This window comes from Streptopelia decaocto (genome assembly GCF_964273445.1).
Source record: "Streptopelia decaocto genome assembly, contig: HAP1_SCAFFOLD_1866, whole genome shotgun sequence".
In the NCBI taxonomy this organism is placed as follows: Eukaryota; Metazoa; Chordata; class Aves; order Columbiformes; family Columbidae; genus Streptopelia; species Streptopelia decaocto.
Genome location: NW_028116143.1, coordinates 1 through 27,607, shown reverse-complemented (window position 1 = coordinate 27,607; position 27,607 = coordinate 1). Strand labels below are relative to the sequence as shown.

At 65.6% G+C, this 27,607-nt stretch overlaps 1 protein-coding gene across 1 annotated transcript; it reads right to left on the bottom strand.

Annotated features, from left to right (window-relative positions):
* Positions 1-27,522, bottom strand: LOC309452342 (ryanodine receptor 1-like; the record flags this gene model as incomplete). The annotated part of the gene is made up of 34 exons (XM_082076982.1): positions 27,333-27,522; positions 27,135-27,250; positions 26,427-26,494; positions 25,831-25,952; positions 24,989-25,038; positions 24,801-24,861; positions 23,606-23,844; positions 23,095-23,176; positions 22,480-22,610; positions 21,512-21,826; positions 20,169-20,409; positions 19,211-19,298; positions 19,018-19,110; positions 17,970-17,984; positions 16,945-17,115; positions 16,357-16,416; positions 15,053-15,190; positions 14,132-14,244; positions 13,951-14,047; positions 13,759-13,865; positions 13,209-13,260; positions 12,468-12,551; positions 11,617-11,716; positions 11,429-11,508; positions 11,257-11,333; positions 10,255-10,328; positions 8,976-8,993; positions 7,521-7,601; positions 6,792-6,880; positions 6,002-6,130; positions 4,961-5,065; positions 4,197-4,278; positions 2,475-3,010; positions 1-804 (listed from the first exon to the last, which is right to left on the bottom strand). Coding segments are annotated over exons 1-34 (4,782 nt in total), but the record flags the coding sequence as incomplete, so codon positions are not given.
* Positions 27,523-27,607: the final 85 nt, after the last annotated feature.

Sequence of the window (27,607 nt, the reverse complement as noted above, 5' to 3'; positions counted from 1 at the left end):
CCCAATCTTCCTGCGGAGGATGGGGGTTCCCTCGGGGGTGGGGGGCTCAGCGCCGGGGGGCTCCCCGATATCCCCCAGCCCCCCCGGCGCATCGGGGGCCGCCGGCCTATAGTGCCCGGGCTCCTTGCGCGCCCCGAAAACCGCGGGGGCCGCCGCCGCCGCCGCCCCCTCCTCCTCCTCCTCCTCCTCGGGGGGCTGCGGCTCGTGGGGCTCGGGCGGGGGGCCGGGCTCTTGGGGCCCCCCCTCGTCGCCCCCCGCCGCGCCCCCCCCGGCCTCGCCGCCCCCCACGGCGTCCTGCGTGGGGTCGGGCATGCTGGCCAGCAGCTCGGCCAGCGCCAGCCGCTGCGCCCCCTCCACCAGCCCCCCGCCGAACAGCGACACCCACGCCAGCCGCCCCACGGCGCCCAGCGCCCCCCAGCCCCCCAGCAGCGCCCCCAGCAGCGCCCGGCCCGCCGCCGCCCCCGCCGCCCGCGCCAGCTCCCGGCCCGGCCGCCGCCGCAGCCGCCGCAGCCGCCGCTTCCACGCCTGGGGGGACCCCAGCAGGCGCCGCAGCCCCCCGGCCCCCGCCAGCAGCTCCCCGAAGGCCGAGCCGGGCTCGGCGGGGGGGGCAGGGGCGTCGGAGCCTTCGTCCTCCTCGTCCTGCTCCTCGTCCTCGTCCTCGTCGCGCGGCGGCTCCTCCTCCGAGAGCCGCGACGCGATCTGCATCTCGAAGATGGTGTCCTCGCAGAAGTTGACGAAGAGCTCCATCTTCTCGGCCTCGCCGCCCTCGTTCACCACGTCGAAGATGAACTGGCGCTTGGACTCCTGCGGGACGGGCAATTAGCGGGGAACTAATTAACCCTCAACCCACGTCGCAAGTCGTCGTAGGGGAAACTCGCCGATAAACCCCTTGGGTGCACCCCTGGGTGAGCGAGGGTCCTGGGTTTGTGAACGAGTGTCCTGGGTTTGTTAACGAGTGTCCTGGTTTGTTAACGAGTTTCTCATTAGTGAATTCGCCGTTAGTATCAGCTGCATTTTAGCATAACAGATGCGTTTTGGTAGCCATAGCAACAGAATGGGAGGTCATTGATGAGGACGGACGCACATCCGGACAAGAAACCAGTGGCCAAAAACTGACCAACTGAGTATTCCCTCCCATTCACATCATATTTCATATAAAATTAGGAGATTGCGAGGATTTAATCCATTTTCCCTATGGCCGAAATTAGGGGAGGACCTCACGATTCGGCCCTGTGAACCAGGGCCGAGTGACTGAATCCAGCTCCGCGTGGCTGCAGAGTCCAGTCCGGGCCTTGGGGTGCCTGCCCTGCAGCTGCTGCCACTTTCCACATTGGTTTTGTATAGTTTGTACTATTTTCCTCTATTCTATCAGTATTTTCCTCTATTTTATTATCACCCTGCAATCAAACCTCCACAACTACACAGAAACACGGGCATGGGACAGGAGACACACCAGTTTAACCAGCTCAGCAGCTCGAATCCCAACCGGACCAAACATGTAAGGAGAAGACGACTCCGGTTCACAACCGGGAGGTGGAGACTATAGAAATGATCTCCAGAACGCATCCTAATAAGAACCAACTTCTCGGGGTGGTTGGGAATACGTTCCTAAAGCTTCCATGAATTTAACCGAGCTCGTAGCTATTGAAAACGTACACATGCTATAGGGGGAATTATCCCCCCCGTGTTGTACATACAAACCCGCTTTACAATCACAGAATCATGCAGAATCACGGAATGGACCGGGTTGGAAAACCCTCAGAGATCATCCAGTCCAACCCTTGGTCCAACTCCGGTCCATTGACTGGAGGACACAGGGACATCCCGGGGGACACCCCAAGGTGACACAGGGACACCCCAAGGTGACACGGGGACATCCCAGGGTGACACGGGGACACCCTAGGGTGACACGGGGACACCCCAGTGTGACACAGGGACAACCCAGCGTGACACGGGGACATCCCAGGGTGACACGGGGGACATCCCAGCGTGACACGGGGACACATGGGACTCAGCATGACATGGGGACAACCCAAGGTGACACGGGGACACCCCAGGGTGACACAGGAACATCCCAGGGTGACACAGGAACATCCCAGGGTGACATGGGGACAACCCAGGGTGACACAGGGACACCCCAGCGTGACATGGGGACAACCCAGCGTGACACGGGGACACCCCAGCGTGACACGGGGACACCCCAGTGTGACACAGGGACACCCCAGCGTGACACGGGGACACCCCAGCGTGACACAGGGACACCCCAGCGTGACATGGGGACAACCCAGCGTGACATGGGGACACCCCAAGGTGACATGGGGACAACCCAGCGTGACATGGGGACAACCCAGGGTGACACGGGGACACCCCAGCGTGACATGGGGACAACCCAGCGTGACATGGGGACACCCCAAGGTGACACGGGGACACACGGGACGAAGCGCCACCTCAAGGGCTGCCGGGTCGCTCCTCACCTTGACCTGCGGCATCTCCCACTGCGCCTTGTTGGCGGCGCTGATCTCGAAGTAGAGGCGCTCGATGCGCCGCGCCGCCCCCATGATCTCGATGCGCCCCAGGAAGGGCCGGAAGTACTCCAGGATGCTCTCGGCCTGCTCCAGGAAGGTGCGGAGCCGCTGGTCGTGCGGCACGTGCTCCGCCAGGTTGGTGAGCAGCACGGCCACGTTGAAGCCGATGTCGCGCGCCGGCTCCTGGAAGCGCCCGGCGAACGCCTCCACGTCGATCATCTCGTTCTCGTCGGCCTCGGAGCAGGAGAGCAGGAACTGGATCTCGGCGGGTTCGAACTGCTTCTGGCTGTCCATGGCCTTCTGGAAATCCTTCTTGGAGATGAGCCCGCGCGGGTCCGACACGTAGTCGCGGAAGGCGTCCGACGACACGATGTCGCGCAGCTTCAGGAACATGTCGAAGAACTTGAGGATCATGGTGACGTTGCTGGAGGACTCCACCAGCATGTCCACCATCTGGCGCGCGATCGTGCCGTTCACCACGTTGCCTAAAGTGGGGGGGGGGGGGGGGGGGAAATGGGGGGGGTCTGGTGAGGGTGGGGGGGCTGTGGGGACAGCCCGGAGAGCACTGGGGACACCCCAAGGGATGGGGGATGCCCCGGAGAGACCTGGGGACCAGGGGACACCCCAAGGGACAGGGGACACCCCAGAGAGACCTGGTGACCAGGGGACACCCCAAAGAGCCCTGGTGACCAGGGGACACCCCAGGTGGTCAATGGACACCCCAAGGGACAAGGGAACATCCCAGAGATCCCTGGGGACAACCCAAGGGACAGGGGACACCCCAAAGAGACCTGGGGACACCCCAAGGGACGGGGGATGCCCCAGAGAGCCCTGGTGACCAGGGGACACCCCAGGTGGTCAAGGGACACCCCAAGGGATAGGGGACACCCCAAAAGGACAGGGGACACCCTGGAGAGACCTGGTGACACCCCAAAGGGACAGGGGACAACCCAAAGAGCCCTGGTGACCAGGGGACACCCCAGGTGGTCAATGGACACCCCAAAGGGACAGGGGACACCCCGGAGAGCCCTGGTGACCACGGGATACTCCAAAGGGACAAGGGACACCCCAAGGGACAGGGGACATCCCAGAGATCCCTGGGGACAACCCAAGGGACAGGGGACAACCTGGAGAGCCCTGGTGACCAGGGGACACCCCAGGGGGTCAAGGGACACCCCAAGGGATAGGGGACACCCCAAAGGGACAGGGGACACCCTGGAGAGCCCTGGTGACCAGGGGACACCCCAGGGGGTCAAGGGACACCCCAAGGGACAGGGGACACCCCAGAGAGACCTGGTGACCAGGGGACACCCCAAGGGACAGGGGACACCCCAGGTGGTCAAGGGACACCCCAAGGGACAGGGGACGCCCCGGAGAGCCCTGGTGACCAGGGGACACCCCAAAGAGCCCTGGTGACCAGGGGACACCCCAGGTGGTCAAGGGACACCCCAAGAGACAGGGGACACCCCGGAGAGACCTGGTGACCAGGGGACACCCCAGAGAGCCCCAGTGGCCAGGGGATGCTCTCAAGCGGCCACCACGGGTGGTGGGGAGCACCCTGGAGAACAAGGGGACACCCTGGGGGCCAAAGGCCACCCTGGAGTGACCTGGTGACCAGCGCGTGGCCCCGGTGGCCAGTGGAGCCGGGGGGGGACACGGGAGGGTCCCCACCTTCCAGCAGGGACAGCAGCATCACCACCATGTCCTTCTGCAGGTCCAGCAGCTCCTTCAGGAGCTCGATCTGGCTGGAGTCCTGGGGGGGTCACGCACCATAAGCCCCGGGCGGCCCCCCCACGGCCCCGCCCCCACCCCGACGGGGGGCTGGTGACCCCACCTCCCGCACAACCCAAGCGCTGGGGGTGTCGGGGGGCTCCACCATGCTGGGGGGGTTAGCGAGGCCATGCAGCGCTGGGGGGCCCGGGGGACATCCGGGGGGCTCGGGGGGTCCTTACGCCCGTCCGCGGTCCCGGCGTTTGGCCCCTCTGGCAGCAATGGGGCGGAAAGGTTGGTCAGAGCCACCCGGGGGGGGCCCATGGGGGGGCGGGGGGTCCCCACCCCCACATCGGGGGGGCCTCGGGGTGCCCCGGGGCCAACGGGATGGGTTGGGGACATGGGAGCGGCTGCCGGTGCCCCTGGGGACATGGGTGTCCCCAGCACCCCAAGGGACAGGGGACACCCCAAAGGGACAGGGGACACCCTGGAGAGCCCTGGTGACCAGGGGACACCCCAAGGGACAGGGGACACCCCAGAGAGCCGTGGTGACCAGGGGACACCCCAAGGGACAGGGGACACCCCAGGGGGTCAAGGGACGCCCCAAGGGACAGGGGACAACCCAGAGAGCCCTGGTGACCAGGGGACACCTTGGGGACCAGGTGCCTTGGGGACAGTGGGTTAGTGGGGGGGGTCCCAGTGCTCCCAGTGCTCCCAGTGCCCACCTGGGCCAGCTTCTTCATCATGTGGGCGAAGACGTGGAGGAAGCCGACGACGGCGTCCCAGAGGCGGCTGTGGGCCAGGCTCTGCTGGTTCCCCGTGCAGGGACCCTGCGGGACAGCGGGTGGCACCCGGGGACCCTCGGGGACACCGGGAGCCCTGGGGAGCCCCAGGGAACTGGGACCACTGGGGAACATCAGGGACACGGGGAGACCCTGGGACATGGGGGCTCTTGGGGACTCCAGGGGCTTCGGGGACGTTGGGACCCCGAGGGACTCTGGGGACAAGGGACCCCTTGGACACTGGGGTTCTTGGGGACATCTCAGGGACATCAGGACCCCTTGGACACCGGGGTTCTTGGGGACCCCAAGGGACATCGGGGTTCTTGAGGACATCCCATGGACATCGGGACCCCTTGGACACTGGGGTTCTTGGGGACCCCAAGGGACATCGGGATACTTGGGGACATCTCAGGGACATTGGACCCCTTGGACACTGGGGTTCTTGGGGACCTACGGGGACATTGGGGTTCTTGGGGACATCTCAGGGACATCGGGACCCCTTGCCACCAGGATTCTTGGGGACCCCAAGGGACATTGGGACCCCTTGGACACCGGGGTTCTTGGGGACCTACAGGGACACCGGGGTTCTTGGGGACCCCAAGGGACATCGGGACCCCTTGGACACTGGGGTTCTTGGGGACACCAAGGGACATTGGGACCCCTTGGACACTGGGGTTCTTGGGGACACCAAGGGACATTGAGACCCCTTGGACACCAGGGTTCTTGGGGACACCAAGGGACATCGGGACCCCTTGGACACCAGGGTTCTTGGGGACCCCAAGGGACATCAGGACCCCTTGGACACCGGGGTTCTCATGGACCTTCAGGTACATCATGGTCCTTGGGAACATCCCATGGACGTTCGGGGCCACCAGGACCCCCAGGACACCGGGACCTCTGGGGACCCTGAGGAGCCGGGGACCCCCCCAGGGCCCCGCTGTGGGGCAGGGGGTCCGAGCCCCGGTCGGGGGGGGGACGACGCACCTGGATGTACTCGGTGAGGCTGTTGAAGACCTGCTTGGCCACGGCCATGGCCTTGGAGAAGTTGCGCTTGCCCTGCTCGTCGATGACGTCCTTGCCCGAGTAGTACCAGTAGAAGTCGCTAATGGACTCCTGGGGGGTGGGGACATCAGTGGGGGGACACGGGGGGACGTGGGGGGACACGGGGACCCGCGGCAGTGGGTGGGGATGGGGACGTGGGGCTGGGGACGAGTGTGGGACAGGGACAGGGCCGGAGAGCACAGTGGAGGGCTGGGGGGGCTGGGGGTCACTAGGGGTCACCGTGGGGCGCCGTGGGGCGCTGGGGGTCACCACAGGTCACTGTGGGTCGCCATGGGTCACTGGGGGGCGCTGTGGGGCACTGGGAGTCACTGGGGGTCACTGGGGGTTGCTGGGGGTCACTGTGGGTCACCGGGGGTCACCGGGGGTTGCTGTGGGTCACTGGGGTTCACCACAGGTCACTGGGGGTCACCGTGGGTTACCGTGGGTCACTGGGAGTCACCGTGGGTTGCTGGGGGTCACTGAGGGTCACTGTGGGTCACCGTGGGTCACTGGGGGTTGCTGTGGGTCACTGGGGGTCACCACAGGTCACTGGGGGTCACCACAGGTCACCGTGGGGTGCCGTGGGTCACTGGGGGTCACCGTGGGTCACTGGGGGTCGCTGTGGGTCACTGGGGGTCACTGGGGGTCACTGGGGGTTGCCGTGGGTCACTGGGGGTCACTGGGGGTCACTGTGGGTCGCTGTGGGTCCCCGTGGGTCGCCGTGGGGCGGTACCTGCAGGCGCAGCAGATAGTCCACGGTGCAGATGATGATGTTGATGGTCGTCGTGTTCCCCGTCTGGGTGCGCAGGTAGTTCTGGAAATCTGGGGGGGGGACATGGGGTGAGACCGGCCCCACGGCCACCCACTGGCACCCATGGCCACCCACTGGCACCCACGGCCACCCACTGGCACCCACAGTCACCCACAGTCACCCACAGTCACCCACGGTCACCCATGGCCACCCACTGGCCCCAGTTCTGCTCCACGATCCCCTAAAGCCCCTTCCCTATCCCAGAGCCCCATGTCCCCATATCCCCCCGTGTCCCCCTGTGTCCCATGTCCCCCATGTTCCCCATGTCACCTGTGTCCCCCGTATTCCCCCATGTCCCCCATATCTCCCTGTGTCCCCCCATGTCCCCTGCATCCTCCTGTGTCCCCCATATCCCCCTGTGTCCCCCATATCCCCCTGTATACCCCATGTCCCCATGTCCCCACATGTCCCCCATGTCCTTCATGTCCCCCATGTCCCCCGTAGCCCCCATGTCCCGTGTCCCCTGCATCCACCCATGTCCTCATGTCCCCCCGTGTCCCCCATGTCCCCTTGTCCCCCATATCCCCCCGTGTTGCCCCATGTCCCCCTATGTCCCCCATGTCCTCATTCCCCCCCGTGTCCCCCATGTCCCCCATATCCCTCCATGTCCCCTGTGTCCCCCATATCCCCCCATGTCCCCGTGTCCCCCACCGTTGTTGTGGCCCTCGCAGAGCAGCTGCAGCAGCCGGAACAGATCCTGCGTGAACTCGTCGTCCGACATCACCTTCTCCCCTGGGGGGACACGGGGACGGGGGCACACGGGGTCAAGGTCACGGTCACGGGCGGCCCAGGCCAGGCCACGCTGGGGGACCACGAGGTGACATCCCGGGGGGGGCGGGGACACGGGGCAGCAGCGCGGGGACACCCCAGGGTGACACGGGGACACCCCAGGGGACACAGGGACATCCTGGGGGACACGGGGACACCCCAGGGTGGCAAAGAGACATCCCAGGGTGACAAAGAGACACCCCAGGGTGGCACGGGGACATCCCGGGGTGACACGGGGACATCCTGGGGGACATGGGGACACCCCAGGGGACACGGGGACATCCTGGGGGACACCCCAGGGTGGCAAAGAGACACCGCAAGGTGACACGGGGACATCCTGGGGGACATGGGGACACCCCAGGGGACACAGGGACATCCCGGGGGACACCCCAGGGTGGCAAAGAGACATCCCAGGGTGACAAAGGGACACCCCAAGGTGACAAAGAGACATCCCAGGGTGACAAAGAGACACCCCAGGGTGACACGGGGACATCCCAGGGTCACATGGGGACATCCTGGGGGACATGGGGACACCCCAGGGTGGCAAAGAGACATCCCAGGGTGACACAAGGACACCCCAAGGTGACAAAGAGACATGCCAGGGTGACACGGGGACATCCTGGGGGACATGGGGACACCCCAGGGTGACATGAGGGTGACACAGGGGTGACATGGGGTGACACGGGGGTGACACGGGTGGCAGGGGGTTAGCGTGGGGGGCACAGCCAGCGGGGCCGAGGGTTTGGGGACAAGCGGGCAGCCATGCCGGGGGGACACGGGGGACACAGGACACGCCGTGGGTCCCATCCTGCTCTGGGGACCACGCTGCTGCCACCCCCAGCACCCCCCCGGAGACCCTGCAGTGACAACAGCCTATAGAGCCTGCAACACCGCCCTATAGATCCTATACACCCCCCAGACCTATAGGCCACATACAACCACCCCCAGCCCTATAGGTCCCATACAACACCCCCCCAGCCCTATAGATTCTACACAACTCCCACCAGCCCTATACACCCTATACACCCTCCCCCAGCCCTATAGATTCTACATGACCCCCCCCAGCCCTATAGGCCCCATACAACCTCCCCCAGCCCTATAGATTCTATACAATGCCCGCCAGCCCTATAGATTCTATACAACCTCCCCCTAGCCCTATATATTCTATACACCCCCCCCAGCCCTATAGGCCACATACAACCTCCCCCAGCCCTATAGATTCTATACAACCTCCCCCTAGCCCTGTAGATTCTATACAACCTCCCCCCAGCCCTATAGATTCCGTCCAAGCTCCCTGCAGCCCTATAGATTCTATAGGCCCCCCAGCGGAGTATTTACCGTTCTCACGGCTGATGACTGTCACCAGGAGCCGGGGGGGGAGAGAAGGGAGACAGGTGAGCGGGGGGGTCGTTAGGGCTTTTTGGGGGTCGTTAGGGCTGTGGGGTAATTAGGGGCAGGGGGGTCATTAGGGCATGGGGGTCATTAGGGCTTTGAGGGGGTCATTAGGGCAGGGGGATCGTTAGGGCATGGGGGTCATTAGGGCTTTGAGGGGGTCATTAGGGTTTGGGGGGATCATTAGGACTGGGGGTCATTAGGGTTTGGGGGGCATTAGGGCTTTGGGGGGGTCATTAGGGTTTGGGAGCATTAGGGTTTGGAGGGATCATTAGGGTTTGTGGTCATTAGGGCTGGGGGTCATTAAGGTCTGGGGGTCATTAGGGCAATGGGGTCATTAAGGTTTGGGGGTCATTAGGGTTTGGGAGTCATTAGGGCAATGGGGTCATTAGGGCAATGGGGTCATTAGGGCTTTGGGGGGTCATTAGGGTTTGGGGTCATTAGGGTTTGTGGTCATTAGGGCTGGGGGTCATTAAGGTCTGGGGGTCATTAGGGCAGGGGGGTCATTAAGGTTTGGGAGTCATTAGGGTTTGGGAGTCATTAGGGCAATGGGGTCATTAGGGTCTGGGGGTCATTAGGGCTTTGGGGGGGTCATTGTGGTAGGGGGGTCATTAGGGCTTTGGGGGGTCATTATGGCGGGGCATCATTAGGGTTTGGGGGTCATTAGGGCTTTGTGGGGGTCATTAGGGCTTTGGGGGATCATTATGGCAGGGGTTCATTAGGGCTTTGGGGGGGTCATTATGGCGGGGGGTCATTATGGCAGGAGGTCATTAGGGTTTGGGGGGTCATTAGGGCTTTGGGGGGTCATTAGGGCAGGGGGTCATTAGGGTTTGGGGGGTCATTAGGGCAGAGGGGTCATTAGGGTTTGGGGGTCATTAGGGCTTTGGGGGGTCATTAGGGTTTGGGGGTCATTAGGGTTTGGGGGGTCATTAGGGTTTGGGGGGGTCATTAGGGTTTGGGGGTCATTAGGGCAGAGGGGTCATTAGGGCAATGGGGTCATTAGGGTTTGGGGGGGTCATTAGGGTTTGGGGGGGTCATTAGGGTTTGGGGGTCATTAGGGTTTGGGGGGTCATTAGGGCTTTGGGGGTCATTAGGGGCTCGGAGCCGCAGCGGGGGCTCGGGGGCAGCAGCGCAGGGGCCGGGGGGGGCAGGACGGGGACCCCCCAACCGCAGCCACCCCCCCCCAAGTCTCATGGGGCCCCGGGGGGGCGGCCCCCCCACTCACTCGTCCCCTCCTCCGTCACCATCCCCAGCCCCTCCGCCTTGTTCTGCCGCTCAAAGGCGTTCAGGTCCAGGACACTGCGGGAAACGGGGGCCGGGGGGCCCCAAAACCCAATGGGACCCCCCCAAAACACCACCGGGACCTACCCCCCCAAATACCCCCCAGGACCCCAAATAACCCCACCGGGACCCCCCCAAAACCTCCCCAGGACCCCCCTGAACCCTGACAGGATCCACCACCCTCAAAACCCACCTGGACCCCCCAAAACCGCACCAAGACCCCCCCAAAACCTCCCCAGGACCCCCCTGAACCCTGACAGGACCCACCACCCCCAAAAACCACCGGGACCCCCCAAAACCCCCCCAGTACCCCAGTTCCCGCAGGGGGACCCCAATTCCCACGGGGGACCCCAATTCCAATGGGGGAACCCCGATTCCAGTGGGGGACCCAAATGCTCATGGGGGGACCCCGATTCCAATGGGGGGGACCCCGATTACAATGGGGACCCCAATTCCAGTGGGGGACCCAATTGCTCACGGGGGGACCCTGATTCCAATGGGGGGACCCCAGTTCCCGCAGAGGGACCCCAGTTCCAATGGGGGGACCCCGATTCCCATGGGGACCCCAATTCCAGTGGGGGACCCAATTGCTCACGGGGGGACCCCAATTCCAATGGGGGGGACCCGATTCCCACGGGGGGACCCCAATTCCCATGGGGACCCCAATTCCAGTGGGGACCCAAATGCTCATGGGGGACCCCGATTCCAGTGGGGGACCCCAGTTCCAATGGGGGGACCCCGATTCCAATGGGGGGACCCCAGTTCCAGTGGGGACCCCAGTTCCAGTGGGGGACCCAATTGCTCACAGGGGGACCCCAATTCCAATGGGGGGACCCCAATTCCAACATGGGGACCCCAATTCCAATGGGGGGACCCCGATTCCCACGGGGGGACCCCAATTCCAGTGGGGGGGACCCCGATTCCTGCGGGGGGACCCCAGCATCACCTGCAGGTCTGCATCAGCGCCTGGACGCTCTGGAAGAACCCGACCTCCCGCTTCTCCTTCAGGTAATCCAGCATTTTCTAGGGGGGGGGACACACATGGGGACACGTGACGGGGGGACACGGCCCCCGCGGGGACCCACGGACACGGGGACAGACGGACACCCCCCCCTCACCTGCTGCACCTCGGCGTTGCCCCCGTTGAGGATGGAGATGCCCAACTTGAGGGTGGAGGAAACCATCTCCCCCCGCTCCCCTGGCAATGGTACCGGCACCGTCACCGGGGGGGTCACTGGGGGGGTCACCGGGGGGTCCCCAAGGTGCCCCGGTGCTGGGGGGGTGGGTTTTGGGGGGGGGGTCTCACCCTTGCAGGCGCTGATCATCTGCAGCACCATCTCGGCCGCCCCCCGCGTGTGCAGCCGCGACTGCTGGTACAGCAGCTTCTGCTTCTCCATCTCCTTCTCCTGGGCGGGGCACGGAGCACAGGGGGTTATAGAGCTCATGGGGGGGGGTTATAGAGCTCATGGGGGTTATAGAGCTCATGGGGGGGGCACAGAGCACATGGGGGGTTATAGAGCTCATGGGGGAGGGCACAGAGCTCATTGGGGAGTTATAGAGCTCATTGGGGGGTTATAGAGCTCATTGGGGGGTTATAGAGCTCATTTGGGGAGCACAGAGCTCATGGGGGTTATAGAGCTCATGGGGGAGGGCACAGAGCTCATTGGGGAGTTATAGAGCTCATTGGGGGGTTATAGAGCTCATTGGGGGGTTATAGAGCTCATTTGGGGAGCACAGAGCTCATGGGGGTTATAGAGCTCATGGAGGGATTATAGAGCTCATGGGGGTTATAGAGCTCATGGAGGGATTATAGAGCTCATGGGGGGGCACAGAGCTCATGGAGGGATTATAGAGCTCATGGGGGGGCACAGAGCTCATGGAGGGGTTATAGAGCTCATTGGGGGGTCATAGAGCTCATAGAGGGGCACAAAGCACATGGCGGGGGCACAGAGCTCATTTGGGGGGCATAGAGCTCATGGGGGGTTACAGAGCTCATGGGGGGTCACAGAGCTCATGGGGGGTCACAGAGCACATGGCGGGGGCACAGAGCTCATGGGGGGGTCATAGAGCACATGGGGGGTCATAGAGCTCATGGGGGGTCATAGAGCTCATGGGGGGTCACAGAGCTCATGGGGGGTCAGCCCCCCCCGCACCCACCTCGAACGAGCCCTCAGCTTCTTCCTCCTCCTTCTCGTCCTCCTTCTTCTCCTCTTCCTCTTCCCCTTCCTCAATATGGCAGCTCTGGGGGGGGGAACATGAGCTGGGGGGGCCCCACTTGAGGTCCCCGCCCAGCACCATCCTGGGGACACCCCCCAATCAATGGGGACACCCCCCAATCAATGGGGACACCCCCAATCCTCAGGGACACCCCCCAATCAATGGGGACACCCCTAATCAATGGGGACACCCCCAATCCTCAGGGACACCCCCCAATCAATGGGGACACCCCTAATCAATGGGGACACCCCCAATCCTCAGGGACACCCCCCAATCAATGGGGACACCCCCTAATCCCTAGAATCCCTAGGGACACCCCAATCAATGGGGTCACCTCCCAATCCTCGGGGACACCCCCAATCCTCAGGGACACCCCCAATCAATGGGGTCACCTCCCAATCAATGGGGTCACCCCCCAATCAATGGGAACACCCCCCAATCAATGGGGTCACCTGCCAATCAATGGGAACATCCCCAATCCCTGGGGACACCCCCCCAATCAATGGGGTCACCTCCCAATCCCTGGGGACACCCCCCCAATCCATAGGGACACCCCCTATCCCTGGGGACACCCCCCAGTCCATGGGGACACCCCCCAGTCCATGGGGACAGCCCCAATCCTCAGGGACACCCCCAATCCATGGGGTCACCCCCAGTCCCGGTGGGGGGGCTGGGCCCCACCTTGGCCATGATGCCGGCGTACGCCATGTACAAATGATCCTTCTCCAACTTACTGCGGGGGGACACGGCTCAGAATAGGGGCACCGGGACCCCCCCCAGCACGGGGGGACCCAGGAGTGCCCCCCACCCGGTGTGTGACCCCCCCATTCCCCAGGTGTGTCCCCCCCATTCCCCAGGTGTCCCCCCCATTCCCAGGTGTGTCCCCCCCATTCCCCAGGTGTCCCCCCCATTCCCAGGTGTGTCCCCCCCATTCCCAGGTGTGTCCCCCCCATTCCCAGGTGTCCCCCTCATTCCCAGGTGTGTCCCCCCCATCCCCAGGTGTGTCCCCCCCATTCCCAGGTGTGTCCCCCCCATTCCCAGGTGTCCCCCTCATTCCCAGGTGTGTCCCCCCATTCCCCAGGTGTGTCCCCCCCATTCCCCAGGTGTGTCCCCCCCATTCCCAGATGTGTCCCCCCCTCCCCAGGTGTCACCCCCCAGTTGTCCCCCCTCCCCAATTGTCCCCCCTCCCCAGGTGTGTCCCCCCCCCCATGTCCCCCCCATGTCCCCCCACCTCTTCTCGGTCAGCGCCGTGCGGCTGAAGTGCAGGATGAGCTGGTGCAGCGGGTCCGGCTTCTTGTCCTGCTCTTCCTCCTCCTCCTCCTCCTCCTCCCCGGGCTTCTGCCTCAGCCACCAGCACAGGGCTCACCCCAAAGCCCCGACCCCCCAAAACCCCCCCGAGCCCCCCAAAACCCCCCCAGCTCACCGAGAGGTCGTCGATCATGCGATCCTCGAAGGGATGCTCCTCGGGGAGCAGCCAGGACAGCTTGTACCCCTCCAGGAACATGTTGCACGCGCGGTGCCTGGGGGGGGGACACACGCACAAAGTGGGGGGGTCACGGGGCGGCTGGGACCCCCCCGGTGGCCCCCGTGGCTCGCGGCCCCACCTGGGCAGGTTGTAGAGCGGCGTCATGCGGAAGCAGGCGACCACGGCGCGGCGGCGCTGCTTGGACAGCAGCTTGTGCCACACGGCCTTCTTGGACTTGTAGGGGTGCTCCGTCTGGGGGGGCGGCCCGGTGACCCCCCCGGGTCACACAGGGACCCCCAGAGACACCCCCGGATCACCCAGGGACCCCCAGGAATCCCCCAGGACCCCCCCGACCTGCTCGAGGTGGTAGAGCCCGGCCGACACCTCCTGCACCCCAGGGATCCTCAGACCCCCAGGATCCCCAGGACACCCCCAGGACATTTCTGGGACCCCCAGGACCCCTCCAGGACACTTCTGGGACCCCCCAGGATCCTGCCAGGACACCTCCAGGACCCCCCCAGACCTGCTCGAGGTGGTAGAACCCGGCCGACACCTCCTGCACCCCAGGGATCCTCAGACCCCCAGGATCTCCAGGACCCCCCCAGGACATTTCTGGGACCCCCAGACATCCCCAGACCCCCCAGGGACCCCCAGGATCCCCCCAGGACCCTTCTAGGACCCTCAGGGACCCCCCAGGACCCCCCAGACCTGCTCGAGATGGTAGAGCACAGTCAACACCTCCTGCACCCTGGGGATCCTCAGACCCCCAGAATCGCCAGGACCACCCAGGGACCCCCCAGGACCCTTCTGGGACCCCCAGGACCCCCCCAGGGACCCCCCAGGACCCTTCTGGGACCCCCAGGGCCCCCCCAGGCCCCCCAGACCTGCTCGAGGTGGTAGAGCACAGCCAACACCTCCTGCACCCCAGGGATCCTCAGACCCCCAGGACCTTTCTGGGACCCCCAGACATCCCCAGGACCCTTCTGGGACCCCCAGGATTCCCCCAGGACCCTTCTAGAACCCTCAGGGACCCCCCAGGACCCTTCTGGGCCCCCCAGACCTGCTCGAGGTGGTAGAGCACGGCCGACACCTCCTGCACCCTGCGCACGACCTTGTCGGGGCTGTCCGAGTCCTCGGCCCGGCCGGCCATGGCGCGGTACAGAGCCAGCTGCCAGCGCAGCGCCGCGCTGTTCTCGCACTGCAACGGGGACAGCGTGACACGGGGACACGGGGACACACACGGGGACAGCGTGACACAGGGACACGGGGACACACACGGGGACAGCGTGACACGGGGACACGGGGACACACACGGGGACAGCGTGACATGGGGACACGGGGACACACACGGGGACGTGGGGGACATGGGGGACACCGTGACCACGGGGACACGGGGACATGGGGGACATGGTTACCACGGGGACACGGGGACACACACGAGGACGTGGGGGACATGGGGGACACCGTGACCACGGGGACACGGGGACATGAGGGACATGGTGACCATGGGGACACGGGGACACACACAGGACACCATGACTGCGGGGACACGGGGACGTGGGGGACATGGGGGACACCATGACCGCGGGGACACGGGGACACACACGGGGACATGGGGGACAGCGTGACCGCGGGGACACACACGGGGACACCGTGACCGCGGGGACATGGGGACACACATGGGGACGTGGGGGACACAGGGGACACCGTGACTGCGGGGACACGGGGACATGGGGACACACACGGGGACGTGGGGGACATCGGGGACACCGTGACCACGGGGACACGGGGACATGAGGGACATGGTGACCACGGGGACACGGGGACACACACAGGACACCATGACTGCGGGGACACGGGGACGTGGGGGACATGGGGGACACCATGACCGCGGGGACACGGGGACACACACGGGGACATGGGGGACAGCGTGACCGCGGGGACACGGGGACACACACGGGGACAGCGTGACCGCGGGGACACGGGGACATGGGGACACACACGGGGACATGGGGGACACAGGGGACACCGTGACCACGGGGACATGGGGGACACAGGGGACACCGTGACCGCGGGGACACGGGGACACCATGACCGTGGGGACGCAGGGACACGGGGACATGGGGACACACACAGGGACACCGTGACCACAGGGACCACAGGGACATGGGGACATCGTGGGGACCACGAGGACCATGGTGACACAGGCACCGTGATGACCATGGGGACACGGAGGGGACATGGGGACCACAGGGACCATGGAGGGGACACGGGGTGTGACGTGCTGGGGACCGAGGGGACACGCTGGGGACTGAGGGGACACGTTGGGGACCGAGGGGACACGTTGGGGACAGGCCACCTCACCTTGCCCTGCAGGTGCAGGTTGTTGTTGAGGAACTCCCGCACCTCCTCGTCCGTGTCCTTCTGCAATGGGACACGACAGGGACATGTCAGGGATGTCCCCAACCCTGGGATGTCCCCAAGTCCGGGATGTCCCCAACCCCAGGGCTGTCCCCAACCCCGGGATGTCCCCAACCCCCCGGATGTCCTCGACCCCTGGGATGTCCCCAACCCTGGGCTGTCCCCAACCCCCTGGGATGTCCCCGACCCCCGGGATGTCTCCAACCCCCCGGATGTCCTCGACCCCTGGGATGTCCCTGACCCCCTGGGCTGTCCCTGACCCCCTGGATGTCCCCAACCCCCTGGGATGTCCCCGACCCCAGGGATGTCCCCGACCCCTGGGCTGTGTCTGACCCCCGGGATGTCCCCAACCCCCCGGGATGTCCCCAACCCCAGGGCTGTCCCCAACCCCGGGATGTCCCCAACCCCAAGATGTCCCCGACCCCTGGGCTGTGTCTGACCTCCGGGGCTGTCCCCAACCCCTGGGCTGTCCCCAACCCTGCGATGTCCCCAAGGCCCCCGTGATGTCCCCAATGCCCCCGTGTCACCCACCAGTGCGTAGCGGCCCTTGGCCAGGCTGATGAGCTCCTGGTCGCTGGGCGAGCACATGTTGAGCCCCACGGGCAGCATCTTCTTCAGCGTGGCCACGATGAGCGACGTCTGCACCGAGTACCGGTCCCCCCGCCGCTTCTTCTTGGTGCGCTCCTGCTCCGAGCCCCCGCCCTGCGGGACGGGGACACTCAGGGACACCGCCTGGACAGGGACACCAGGGACACCACCCCAGACAGGGACACCGGGGACACCACCACGGACAGGGACACCAGGGACACCGCCACGGACAGGGACACCAGGGCCACCACCATGGACAGGGACACCAGGGACACCACCACGGACAGGGACAGCAGGGCCACCACCACAGACAGGGACACCACCCGGACAGGGACACCAGGGACACCACCCCGGACAGGGACACCCCAGGGCCACCAGCCCCGGCTGCAGGGACAGGGACACCTCAGGGCCAGGACACCCAGGTCACAGCGACTGGGGACATGAGGGATTGGGGAAATCATGGTTTGGGGACAGTGGGGATTGGGGACAGTGGGGATTGGGGACAGCAGGGATTGGGGACAACAGGGATGGGGGACAGCAGGGATTGGGGACAACAGGGATGGGGGACAGCGGGGATGGGGGACAGCGGGGACTGGGGACAGCGGGGATGGGGACAGCGGGGATGGGGGACAGCGGGGATGGGGACAGCGGGGATGGGGGACAGCGGGGATGGGGGACAGCGGGGACTGGGGACAGCGGGGATGGGGGACAGCGGGGATGGGGGACAGCGGAGATGGGGGACAGCGGAGATGGGGACAGCGGGGATGGGGACAGTGGGGATGGGGACAGTGGGGGTGGGGACAGCGGGGATGGGGACAGCGGGGATGGGGACAGCAGGGCCAGGACCCTGGTGCCACAGCAGAGGTCCCTGGGGGTGTCCCGGGGGTCCCGGCTGGGTTCACCCACAGGTGGGTCCCTGGGGGTGTCCTGGGGGTGTCCCCGGGTCCCCCGCCCGTGTCCCCGCTAACCTGGCCGTCTCCGGACTACGCGCCAGCACCCGCAGCCAAGGGCAGGAGAGAACACACAGCGTTAGGCCCAGCGGAACTTGGGGGGCCCGGCGGGATTAGGGGGGGTGGGGGCAGCGGGTGGGGCGGGAGGGATGGAAACACCCGGGTTTGGGAGGGTTTGGGGTTACCAGGGGATTGGGAAAGATGGAGATGCTGAGGTTTGGGGGTTCTGGAGGTACCAGGGGGTTGGAAGGGATGGAGGTGTCTGGATTTGGGGGTTCCAGGGGGTGTTTTGGGGTCCCAGTGGGTCGGGAAGGATGGAGATGTCTGGGTTTGGGGGTTCCAGGGCGGGGTTGGGGGTACCAGGGGGTTGGAAGGGAAGGAGATGTCTGGATTTGGGGGTTCCAGGTGTGTTGGGGGTACCAGGGGGTTGGAAGGGATGGAGGTGTCTGGGTTTGGGGGTTCCAGGTGTGTTGGGGTTCCAGGGGGTTGGGAGGGATGGAGATGTCTGGATTTGGGGGTTCCAGGGGGTTAGAAGGGATGGAGGTGTCTGGATTTGGGGGTGCCAGGGAGATTTGGGGGTACCGGGGGGCTGGGAGGGATGGAGGTGTCTGGATTTGGGGGCTCCAGGAGGGGTTTGGGGGTTCCAGGTGTGTTGGGGGCACCAGGGGGTTGGAAGGGATGGAGATGTCTGGGTTTGGGGGCTCCAGGGGGGGTTTGGGGGTTCCAGGTGTGTTGGGGGCACCAGGGGGTTGGGAGGGATGGAGGTGTCTGGGTTTGGGGGTTCCAGGGGGGGTTTGGGGGTTCCAGGTGTGTTGGGGGCACCAGGGGGTTGGGAGGGATGGAGGTGTCTGGGTTTGGGGGTTCCAGGGGGGTTTGGGGGTTCCAGGGGGTTTTGGGGTACCAGGGGGTTGGGACGGAGGTGTCTGGGTTTGGGGGGGTTTGGGGTACCAGCAGTTTGGAAGGGATGGAGATGCGTGGGTTTGGGGGTTCCGGGGGGGGTTTGGGGGGTGCAGGAGGAGGGGTCTCGGGGCGCCACGCGGGACGTTGGGGTGCAGGGCCCCCCCACCTTGGCCATCTTGCTCTTGCTGTCGGCCGTCAGGAACGACATGTTGTTGATCTCGTTCTGCACCACGAAGTTCTGCTCCTCGCGCTTGAAGTTCTGCCGGGGGGGGACACACAAAAACGGGGGCTGAGCGACCCCCCTGTGTCCCCCGCGCCCCCCCACACCGTTCCCAGTGCCCCCAGTGCCCCCCACTCACATGGGACTTGGACCAGTAGATGAAGACCTCGCCCACCATGCGGAACAGCTCCTCTGCGTCCTCGTTGGGCTCCGTCAGCCACTTGGCCCTGTGCCCCACGGCCACCGTCAGCGCGTCCCCGTGGCCACCAATGGGTCACCGTGGCCATCAGTGGGTCCCCGTGGCCACCAGTGGGTCTCCATGGCCACCAGTGGGTCACCGTGGCCACCACTCTTAGGTCCCCATGATCACCACCAATGGGTCCCATGGCCACCACCATTGGGTCCCCATGGCCACCACCATTGGGTCCTTGGGGCCACCACTCTTAGGTCCCCATGATCACCATCAACAGGTCCCATGGCCACCACCATTGGGTCCCCATGAACACCACCAATAGGTCCCATGGCCACCACCATTGGGTCCCCATGATCACCACCAATAGGTCCCATGTCCACCATCAACAGGTCCCATGGCCACCACCATTGGGTCCCCATGATCACCATCAACAGGTCCCATGGCCACCACCATTGGGTCCCCATGATCACCACCAATGGGTCCCCATGGCCACCACCATTGGGCCCCCATGATCACCATCAACAGGTTCCATGGCCACCACCATTGGGTCCCCATGATCACCACCATTGGGTCCCATGGCCACCACCATTGGGTCCCCATGATCACCACCATTGGGTCCCCATGATCACCACCAATGCGTCCTCATGGCCACCACCATTGGGTCCCCACAATCACCACCAATGGGTCCCCATGGCCACCACCATTGGGTCCCATGGCCACCACCATTGGGTCCCCATGATCACCACCAACGGGTCCCATGGCCACCACCATTGGGTCCCCATGATCACCACCATTGGGTCCCCATGGCCACCACCATTGGGTCCCATGGCCACCAGACATGCCATCCACACCCCTGCAGCTTTGGCCCCCACCGTCTCCCGTGGCCCCCCGGCTGTCCCCTCACCGGCTGTTGTCCACGTAGCGGATGAGCAGCGGGTAGAGCGCGTAGAGGTCCCTGCAGAGCACGGCGAACTCGTCGCGGATGAGCAGCTCGGCCTCCTCGCCCTCGGCCTTGGCCTCCATGCGCAGCTGCTCCTCCTCGGCCACCACCTTCCCCGCGCGCTTCTTCAGCTTCTCCAGCGTGGGGATGAAGTGCGAGCGCAGCAGCTCCGGCCGCGCGCGGCTCACGATGGGCTGCGCGAACACTGCGGGGGAAGGGACGCCATGGGGACGGCGCCCGGGGACACCAACGGCACGTTGAGACCCACCCGGGGCCACCAGCATCACCCCAAAACCCACAAGAGCCACCAGCATCATCCATGGGATCACCCGGAGACACCAACATCACATTGAGACCCACCCGGGGTCACCAGCATCACCCCAAAACCCACAAGAGCCACCAGCATCATCCATGGGATCACCCGGAGACACCAACATCACATTGAGATCCACCCGGGGTCACCAGCATCATCCCAAAACCCACAAGAGCCACCAGCATCATCCATGGGATCACCCGGGCCCACCAACATCACATTGAGACCCACCCGGGGCCACCAGCATCACCAGCACCATCCCAAGATCCACAAGTGCCCCCAGCCCCACCCAGAACCCCCCAAGCGCCCCCAGACACCCAAGTGCCACCAGCACCACCCCAAGACCTCCAAGTGCCATCCTAAGTCCCCCAAGTGCCACCAGCACCACCCCAAGACCCCCAAGTGCCACCCACCTCATCCCAAGACCAACAAGCCCCACCAGCACCACCCCAAGACCCACAAGTGCCATCCTAAGACCCCCAAGCACCACCAACACCACCCCAAGACACCCAAGTGCCATCCTAAGACCCTCAAGTGCCACCAGCACCACCCCAAGACCCCCAGGTGCCATCCTAAGACCCCCAAGTGCCATCAACATCATCCCAAGACCCCCAAGTGCCATCCTAAGACCCTCAAGTGCCACCAACACCACCCCAAGACACCCAAGTGCCATCAACATCATCCCAAGACCCCCGAGTGCCATCCTAAGACCCCCAAGTGCCACCAGCACCACCCCAAGACCCCCAGGTGCCATCCTAAGACCCCCAAGTGCCATCAACATCATCCCAAGACCCCCAAGTGCCATCCTAAGACCCTCAAGTGCCACCAACACCACCCCAAGACCCCCAAGTGCCATCCTAAGACCCCCAAGTGCCATCAACATCATCCCAAGACCTCCAAGTGCCATCCCAAGACCCCCAAGTGCCACCAGCACCACCCCCAGACCCCTGAGTGCCAACCTAAGACCCCAAGCGCCCCCAGCGCCCCACCCCACCTGCCAGGCGCTTCATCCAGGAGGCCTCGTCGATGCCCAGGTTGTTGACCAGGATGCGCAGGATGTTGCCCAGCAGCGCGTTGAGGTGGTGGCCGGTGACGCCGGTGGCCCATGGCCCGCGGGGGACGGTGTCGGGGCCGCGCTCCCACCAGCGGGGCAGGTAGTTGCAGAGCATGGGCAGCGTCACCTCGATGACGTGCGGCATCTCCGTGTAGCGCGCGCCCGACTCCGCCAGCCCCCCGATGTCCCGCATGAGCCGCGCCAGGTCCGGCACGTCGGGACACATGTCCTGCACGCGGGGGGGCAGCCCCAGGACTGCGGGGACATGGGGTGACATGGGGTGACATGGGGACACATGTCCTGCACGCGGGGGAGCAGCCCCAGGACTGTGGGGACACGGGGGGACATGGGGTGACATGGGGACATGGGGGACATGGGGGACATGGGGTGACATGGGGACACGTGTCCTGCACGCGGGGGGGCAGCCCCAGGACTGCGGGGACACGGGGACATTATAGGTGACATGGGGACATGGGGGACATGGGGTGACATGGGGACACGTGTCCTGCACGCGGGGGGGCAGCCCCAGGACTGCGGGGACACGGGGACACCATAGGTGACATGGGGACATGGGGGACATGGGGTGACATGGGGACACGTGTCCTGCACGCGGGGGGGCAGCCCCAGGACTGTGGGGACACGGGGGGACATGGGGACACATGTCCTGCACGCGGCGGGGCAGCCCCAGGACTGTGGGGACATGGGGTGACATGGGGTGACATGGGGACACGTGTCCTGCACACGGGGGGGCAGCCCCAGGACTGCGGGGACACAGGGTGACATGGGGTGCCACAGGGGAACATACTGAGGGACCCGAGGGGACACGGGGACACGTGGGGACGCGTGGGGACATGTGGGGACACACGTGGGGACACGTGGGGCCGCGTGGGGCCGCGGGTGTCACTCACTGGCGCGCTCGCGGGGGCTCTTGGTGCTGTAGACCGAGCAGGGGTTGAACTCGTTCAGCTGCGGCTCCAGGAACGCGACCGGGAAGGCGGCGGCGAGACGGGCCAGGCACTCCCCCAGGGCCGGGCGCTGCCTGTGGGGCACCCCATAGCACCCCATAGCGCCCCATGGCACCCCATAGCTCCCCAGGGCACCCCAGAGTGACCCACAGTTCCCCATAGCGACCCACAGCTCCCCATGGCACCCCATAGCACCCCATGGCACCCCAGAGTGACCCACAGTCACCCCATGTGCACCCCAAATCCATGGGCACCCCAGACCCATGGGCACCCCAGGGCCACCCCATGGTCACCCCAGCGTCACAGTCACCCCATGGGCACCTCAAATCCATGGACGGGCCACCCCAGACCCACAGGCAACCCCAGGGTCACCCCACGTGCACCCCAAATCCATGGGCACCCCAGGGCCACCCCATGGGCACCCCAGGGTCACCCCAGACCCACGGTCACCCCAAGCCCACCCACAGCCACGTGTCCCCTGTGGCCACGGGGACCCCAGGGGACACGGGGACCCCAGGGGACACGGGGACAGGCTGGGGGGTTTTGGGGTGCCCCCACCTCTCCACGTAGGGGTTGCGGGTGGTGCCCAGCGAGTAGATGCTGCTGAGGATGCGGTAGCACGAGACCTGCACGTCGTCCACTGGGGACAGGGATGCGGGGTCACCGCTGGCCCCGCGCCCCTTGTCCCCAAGGTGTCCCCTTGTCCCTGCTGAGCCCTCGTCCCCAGCACCTGCCCTGGCCTCAGGTGTCCCCAACATGTCCCCTGTCCTCACCATGTCCCCTGTCCCAGGTGTCCCCAGCACGCCCCCTGTCCTCAGGTGTCCCCAGGTGTCCCCACCATCTCCCCTGTCGCCAGGTGTCCCGTGTCCCTGGGTGCCCCCTGTCCCCATCACAGCCCCTGTCCCCAGGTGTCCTGGGTGTCCCCTGTCCCCGGGTGTCCCCTGTCCCCATCACACCCCCTGTCCCCAGGTGTCCTCAGTGTCCCCCGTCCCCAGGTGTCCCCAGTGTCCCCCGGTGTCCCCGGTGTCCCCAGTGTCCCCGGTGTCCCTGGTGTCCCCGTCCCGCTCACGGATGACGTCGTCGCCGAAGCGGTGCTGCGCCAGGTGCTGGAAGAGCGAGGTGAGCACGGGCAGCAGCGCCACGGTGGTGTAGCTGAGGTTCTGCGCCACCCCCTTGACCTGGGTCCGGCTCTGCGTCACCTTCCCCAGCCGCAGGTTCTCCACCATCTTCTCGATGTCCTCGGACGCGCCCTCGAAGAACGAGCGCAGCCCGGCCTTCACGATCTCGGGGCCCGACTTCATCACCGTCCTGGGGACAGGGGACGGGGGACATGGACACGGCGCCGGGGACAGGGGACACGGACACGGCACTGGGGACATGGGACAGGGGACATGGACACAGCGCTGGGGACAGGGGACATGGACACAGCACTGGGGACATAGAACAGGGGACATGGACACGGCGCTGGGGACAGGGGACACGGACACGGCACTGAGGACATAGAACAGGGGACATGGACATGGCGCTGGGGACAGGGGACATGGACACGGCACTGGGGACAAGGGACATGGACATGGCGCTGGGGACAGGGGACAAGGGACACAGCACTGGGGACATAGAACAGGGGACATGGACACGGCGCTGGGGACAGGGGACACGGACACGGCACTGGGGACAAGGGACATGGACATGGCGCTGGGGACACGGACATGGGACATGGACACAGCACTGGGGACAGGGGACAGGGGACATGGACACAGTGCTGGGGACAGGGGATATGGGACATGGATGCAGCGCTGGGGACATGGGACAGGGGACATGGACACAGCGCTGGGGACATCAGACAGGGGACATGGACACGGCGCTGGGGACAGGGGACAGGGACACGGCACTGGGGACAAGGGACATGGACATGGCGCTGGGGACAGGGACAAGGGGACATGGACACCACCCTGGGGACAGGTGGGGAGTGCTGGGGACATGGGACAGGGAAACCACCTCAGGGGCACACAGGGGACATGGGACAAGGGACATGGGCACCACCCTGGGGACACATGGGGGACATGGGATATGGGACAGGGACACCACCCTGGGGACACACAGACACTGCTGGGGACATGGGTGGCATCCTGGTGGCACCAGGACACTTGAGGCACAGGGTGGAGCACTGGGACATCACGGGGACATGGCCGATGACACGGGGACACCGTGGGGACAGCGACGGTGACACGGGGACACTTTGGGGACAGCGGCTCGTGTCCTACTTGGCGTCCAGCGAGCGCGCCAGGATGTGCAGACAGTTCACCACGGCCGGCGCGTCGGTCCCTGGGGACGGGGACGGGGGGTCAGGGGCCACCAAGTGCCACCAAGTGCCACCAAGTGCCACCAGGTGCCACCAAGTGCCACCAAGTGCCACCAGCCCCGCCCCGCGTGTCCCCGCGTGTCCCCTCACCGAAGAGCGAGATGCGGTGCCGGACCAGGGCGGCCAGTTTGCAGAACAGGCTGGGGGGGAATGGGGGGTCAGGGGGTGTCCCCAAGACCCCCCAGCGAGGGGACAGCACGGACCCCACGTCCCCTCGGACGGGACCCCCCCCCGAGCCCCCACCATGGGGGGAGTTGGGGGCCTGGGGGGGGGGTTGTGGGTGCAGGGGGGTGTTCAGGGGGGGTTCAGGGGGTTTTGGGGTCCCCCTACTTGATGATCTTCTCCTTGTCATGGTTGGAGATGTGGGGTGGGGGTGTGGGGGGAGTTGGGGGTCCAGGGGGGTTCTGGGGGGTTTGGGAGGTCCAGGGGGGTTCTGAGGGTGCAGGGGGGTCTGGGGGGGTCCTGGGGGTCCGGGGCGGGTCAGGGGGGTCAGGGGGTGTCCAGGGGGTTTTGGGGTCCCCACCTGGTGACCATCTCCTTCTCGCGGTTGGACGCGTGGGGTGGGGGTCTGGGGGGTCTGGGGGGAGTTGGGGGTCCAGGGGTGGGTCAGGGGGGTTCTGGGGGTCCGGGGGGGGTCAGGCGGGTTTTGGGGTCCCCACCTGGTGACCATCTCCTTCTCGCGGTTGGACGCATGGGGTGGGGGTCTGGGGGGGTCTGGGAGGGGTGAGGGGGGCTTGGGGGGGTCTGAGGGGGTCTGGGGGGTCCGGGGGGGTCAGGGGGGTTTTGGGGTCCCCACCTGGTGACCATCTCCTTCTCGCGGTTGGACGCGTGGGGTGGGGGTCTGGGGGGTCTGGGGGGAGTTGGGGGTCCAGGGGTGGGTCAGGGGGGTTCTGGGGGTCCAGGGGGGGTCAGGCGGGTTTTGGGGTCCCCACCTGGTGACCATCTCCTTCTCGCGGTTGGACGCGTGGCCCCCGCTGCCCAGCGCCCGCGCGGGGGTGGACAGGAAGTACAGGCAGTGGTTGTGGAAGTACTGGTTGATGAGGGGCAGCAGGATCTGGGGGGGCACGGGGGGGCACGGGGTCAGGGACACCCCACACGGACCCCAAACACCCCCACACGGACCCCAAGTACCCCCAAAAATGCCATAAGGGACCCCAAACACCCCACACCCCCAAATACCCCATAGGGACCCCAAACACCCCCAGAAATGCCATAGGGGACCCCAAAGACCTCACACCCCCAAATACCCCATAGGAACCCCAAATACCCCCAAAAATGCCATAGAGGACCCCAAACACCCCACACCCCTAAATACCCCATAGGGACCCCAACCACCCCCAAAAATGCCATAGAGGACCCCAAACACCCCACACCCCCAAAAACCCCAGTGGGACCCCAAAGACCCCATAGGGGCCCCAAATACCCCCAGAAATGCCATAGGGGACCCCAAACACCCCACACCCCAACATAACACCCCACAGGGACCCCAAAGACCCCCAGACCCCCCAAATGTTGGGGTCCCCCTGACCTTGGCAAAGAACTTGATCTCCTGCTCGTGGGGGGATTTCTCCACCCGTCCACTGCTCACCACGGCCTCTGGGGGGACACGGGGACATGGGGACACGGGGGGGACAGGGGGACACAGGGGGGACGGGGGGGCAGGGGCAGCACTTGGGGGGGACAGTCGGGGGACACAGGGGATCTGTGGGGGTTCCCAGGGTTTGGGCGGGTTCTCAGGGGTTCAGGGGGTGCCCAAGGGTCTGGGGGGGTTCCCAGGGGGTCCCCAAGGGTCTGGGGGGGCTCCCAAGGGGTTTGGGGGGATTCCCAGGGTTTGGGGGGGTTCTCAGGGGTTCAAGTGTTCCCAAAGCAGTTTGGGGGTGTCCCAGGGTGCAGGGCAGCTCCCCAGGGGTCCAGGGGGGTTTGGGGGTTCCTGGGGGGGTGAGTTCAGGGTTTGGGGGTTTGGGGGATTTGGGGGTTCCTGGGGGGTGAGTTGGGGGTTTGGGGGTCCGAGGAGGTTTGGGGGTTCCTGGGGGGGTGAGTTCAGGGTTTGGGGGTCTGGGGGCGTTTGGGGGTTCCTGGGGAGGTGAGTTGGGGGTTTGGGGGTCCGGGGGGGTTTGGAGGTTCCTGGGGGGGTGAGTTCGGGGTTTGGGGGTCCGGGGGGTTTGGGGGTTCCTGGGGGGGTGAGTTGGGGGTTTGGGGGTTCCTGGGGGGTTCGGGGGCTCCCGTTTCGAGGTACCCAGGTGCGCGATGAACTCCTGCGAGATGTCCATCCACTTGAGCAGCTGCTGCAGGAACCCGTAGGCGAAACGCTTCTCGATGGACGACGTGTCCAGCTCCATGTCCTTCAGCCCCCTACGCGGGGGGCAAACGGGGGTCAGGGGGGCCCCCCCGCCCCACTGTCCCCCCGTTGTCCCCCCGGTGTCCCAGCACCCACCGGGTGACGGCGTAGCCCTGCAGCTGCAGGAACTTGAGCAGCTCCTGCGCCTTCTCGCGGTCCCGCGCCTTCTCCTTGGCCGTCAGCGTGTCGTACGGGACCAGCAGGGGGTGCGAGCCCCCCCCTGGGGCCCCCGTCAGCACCCAGGGGTGGGGGGCACCCATGGAGGGGGGAACAGGGGTAGGGGCACCCGTGCGGGAAGCACCCGTGGGGATGGAACCCATGGGAGATGCAATGGGAGAGGAGCATCCGTGGGGTGGTGATGGAGAAGCACC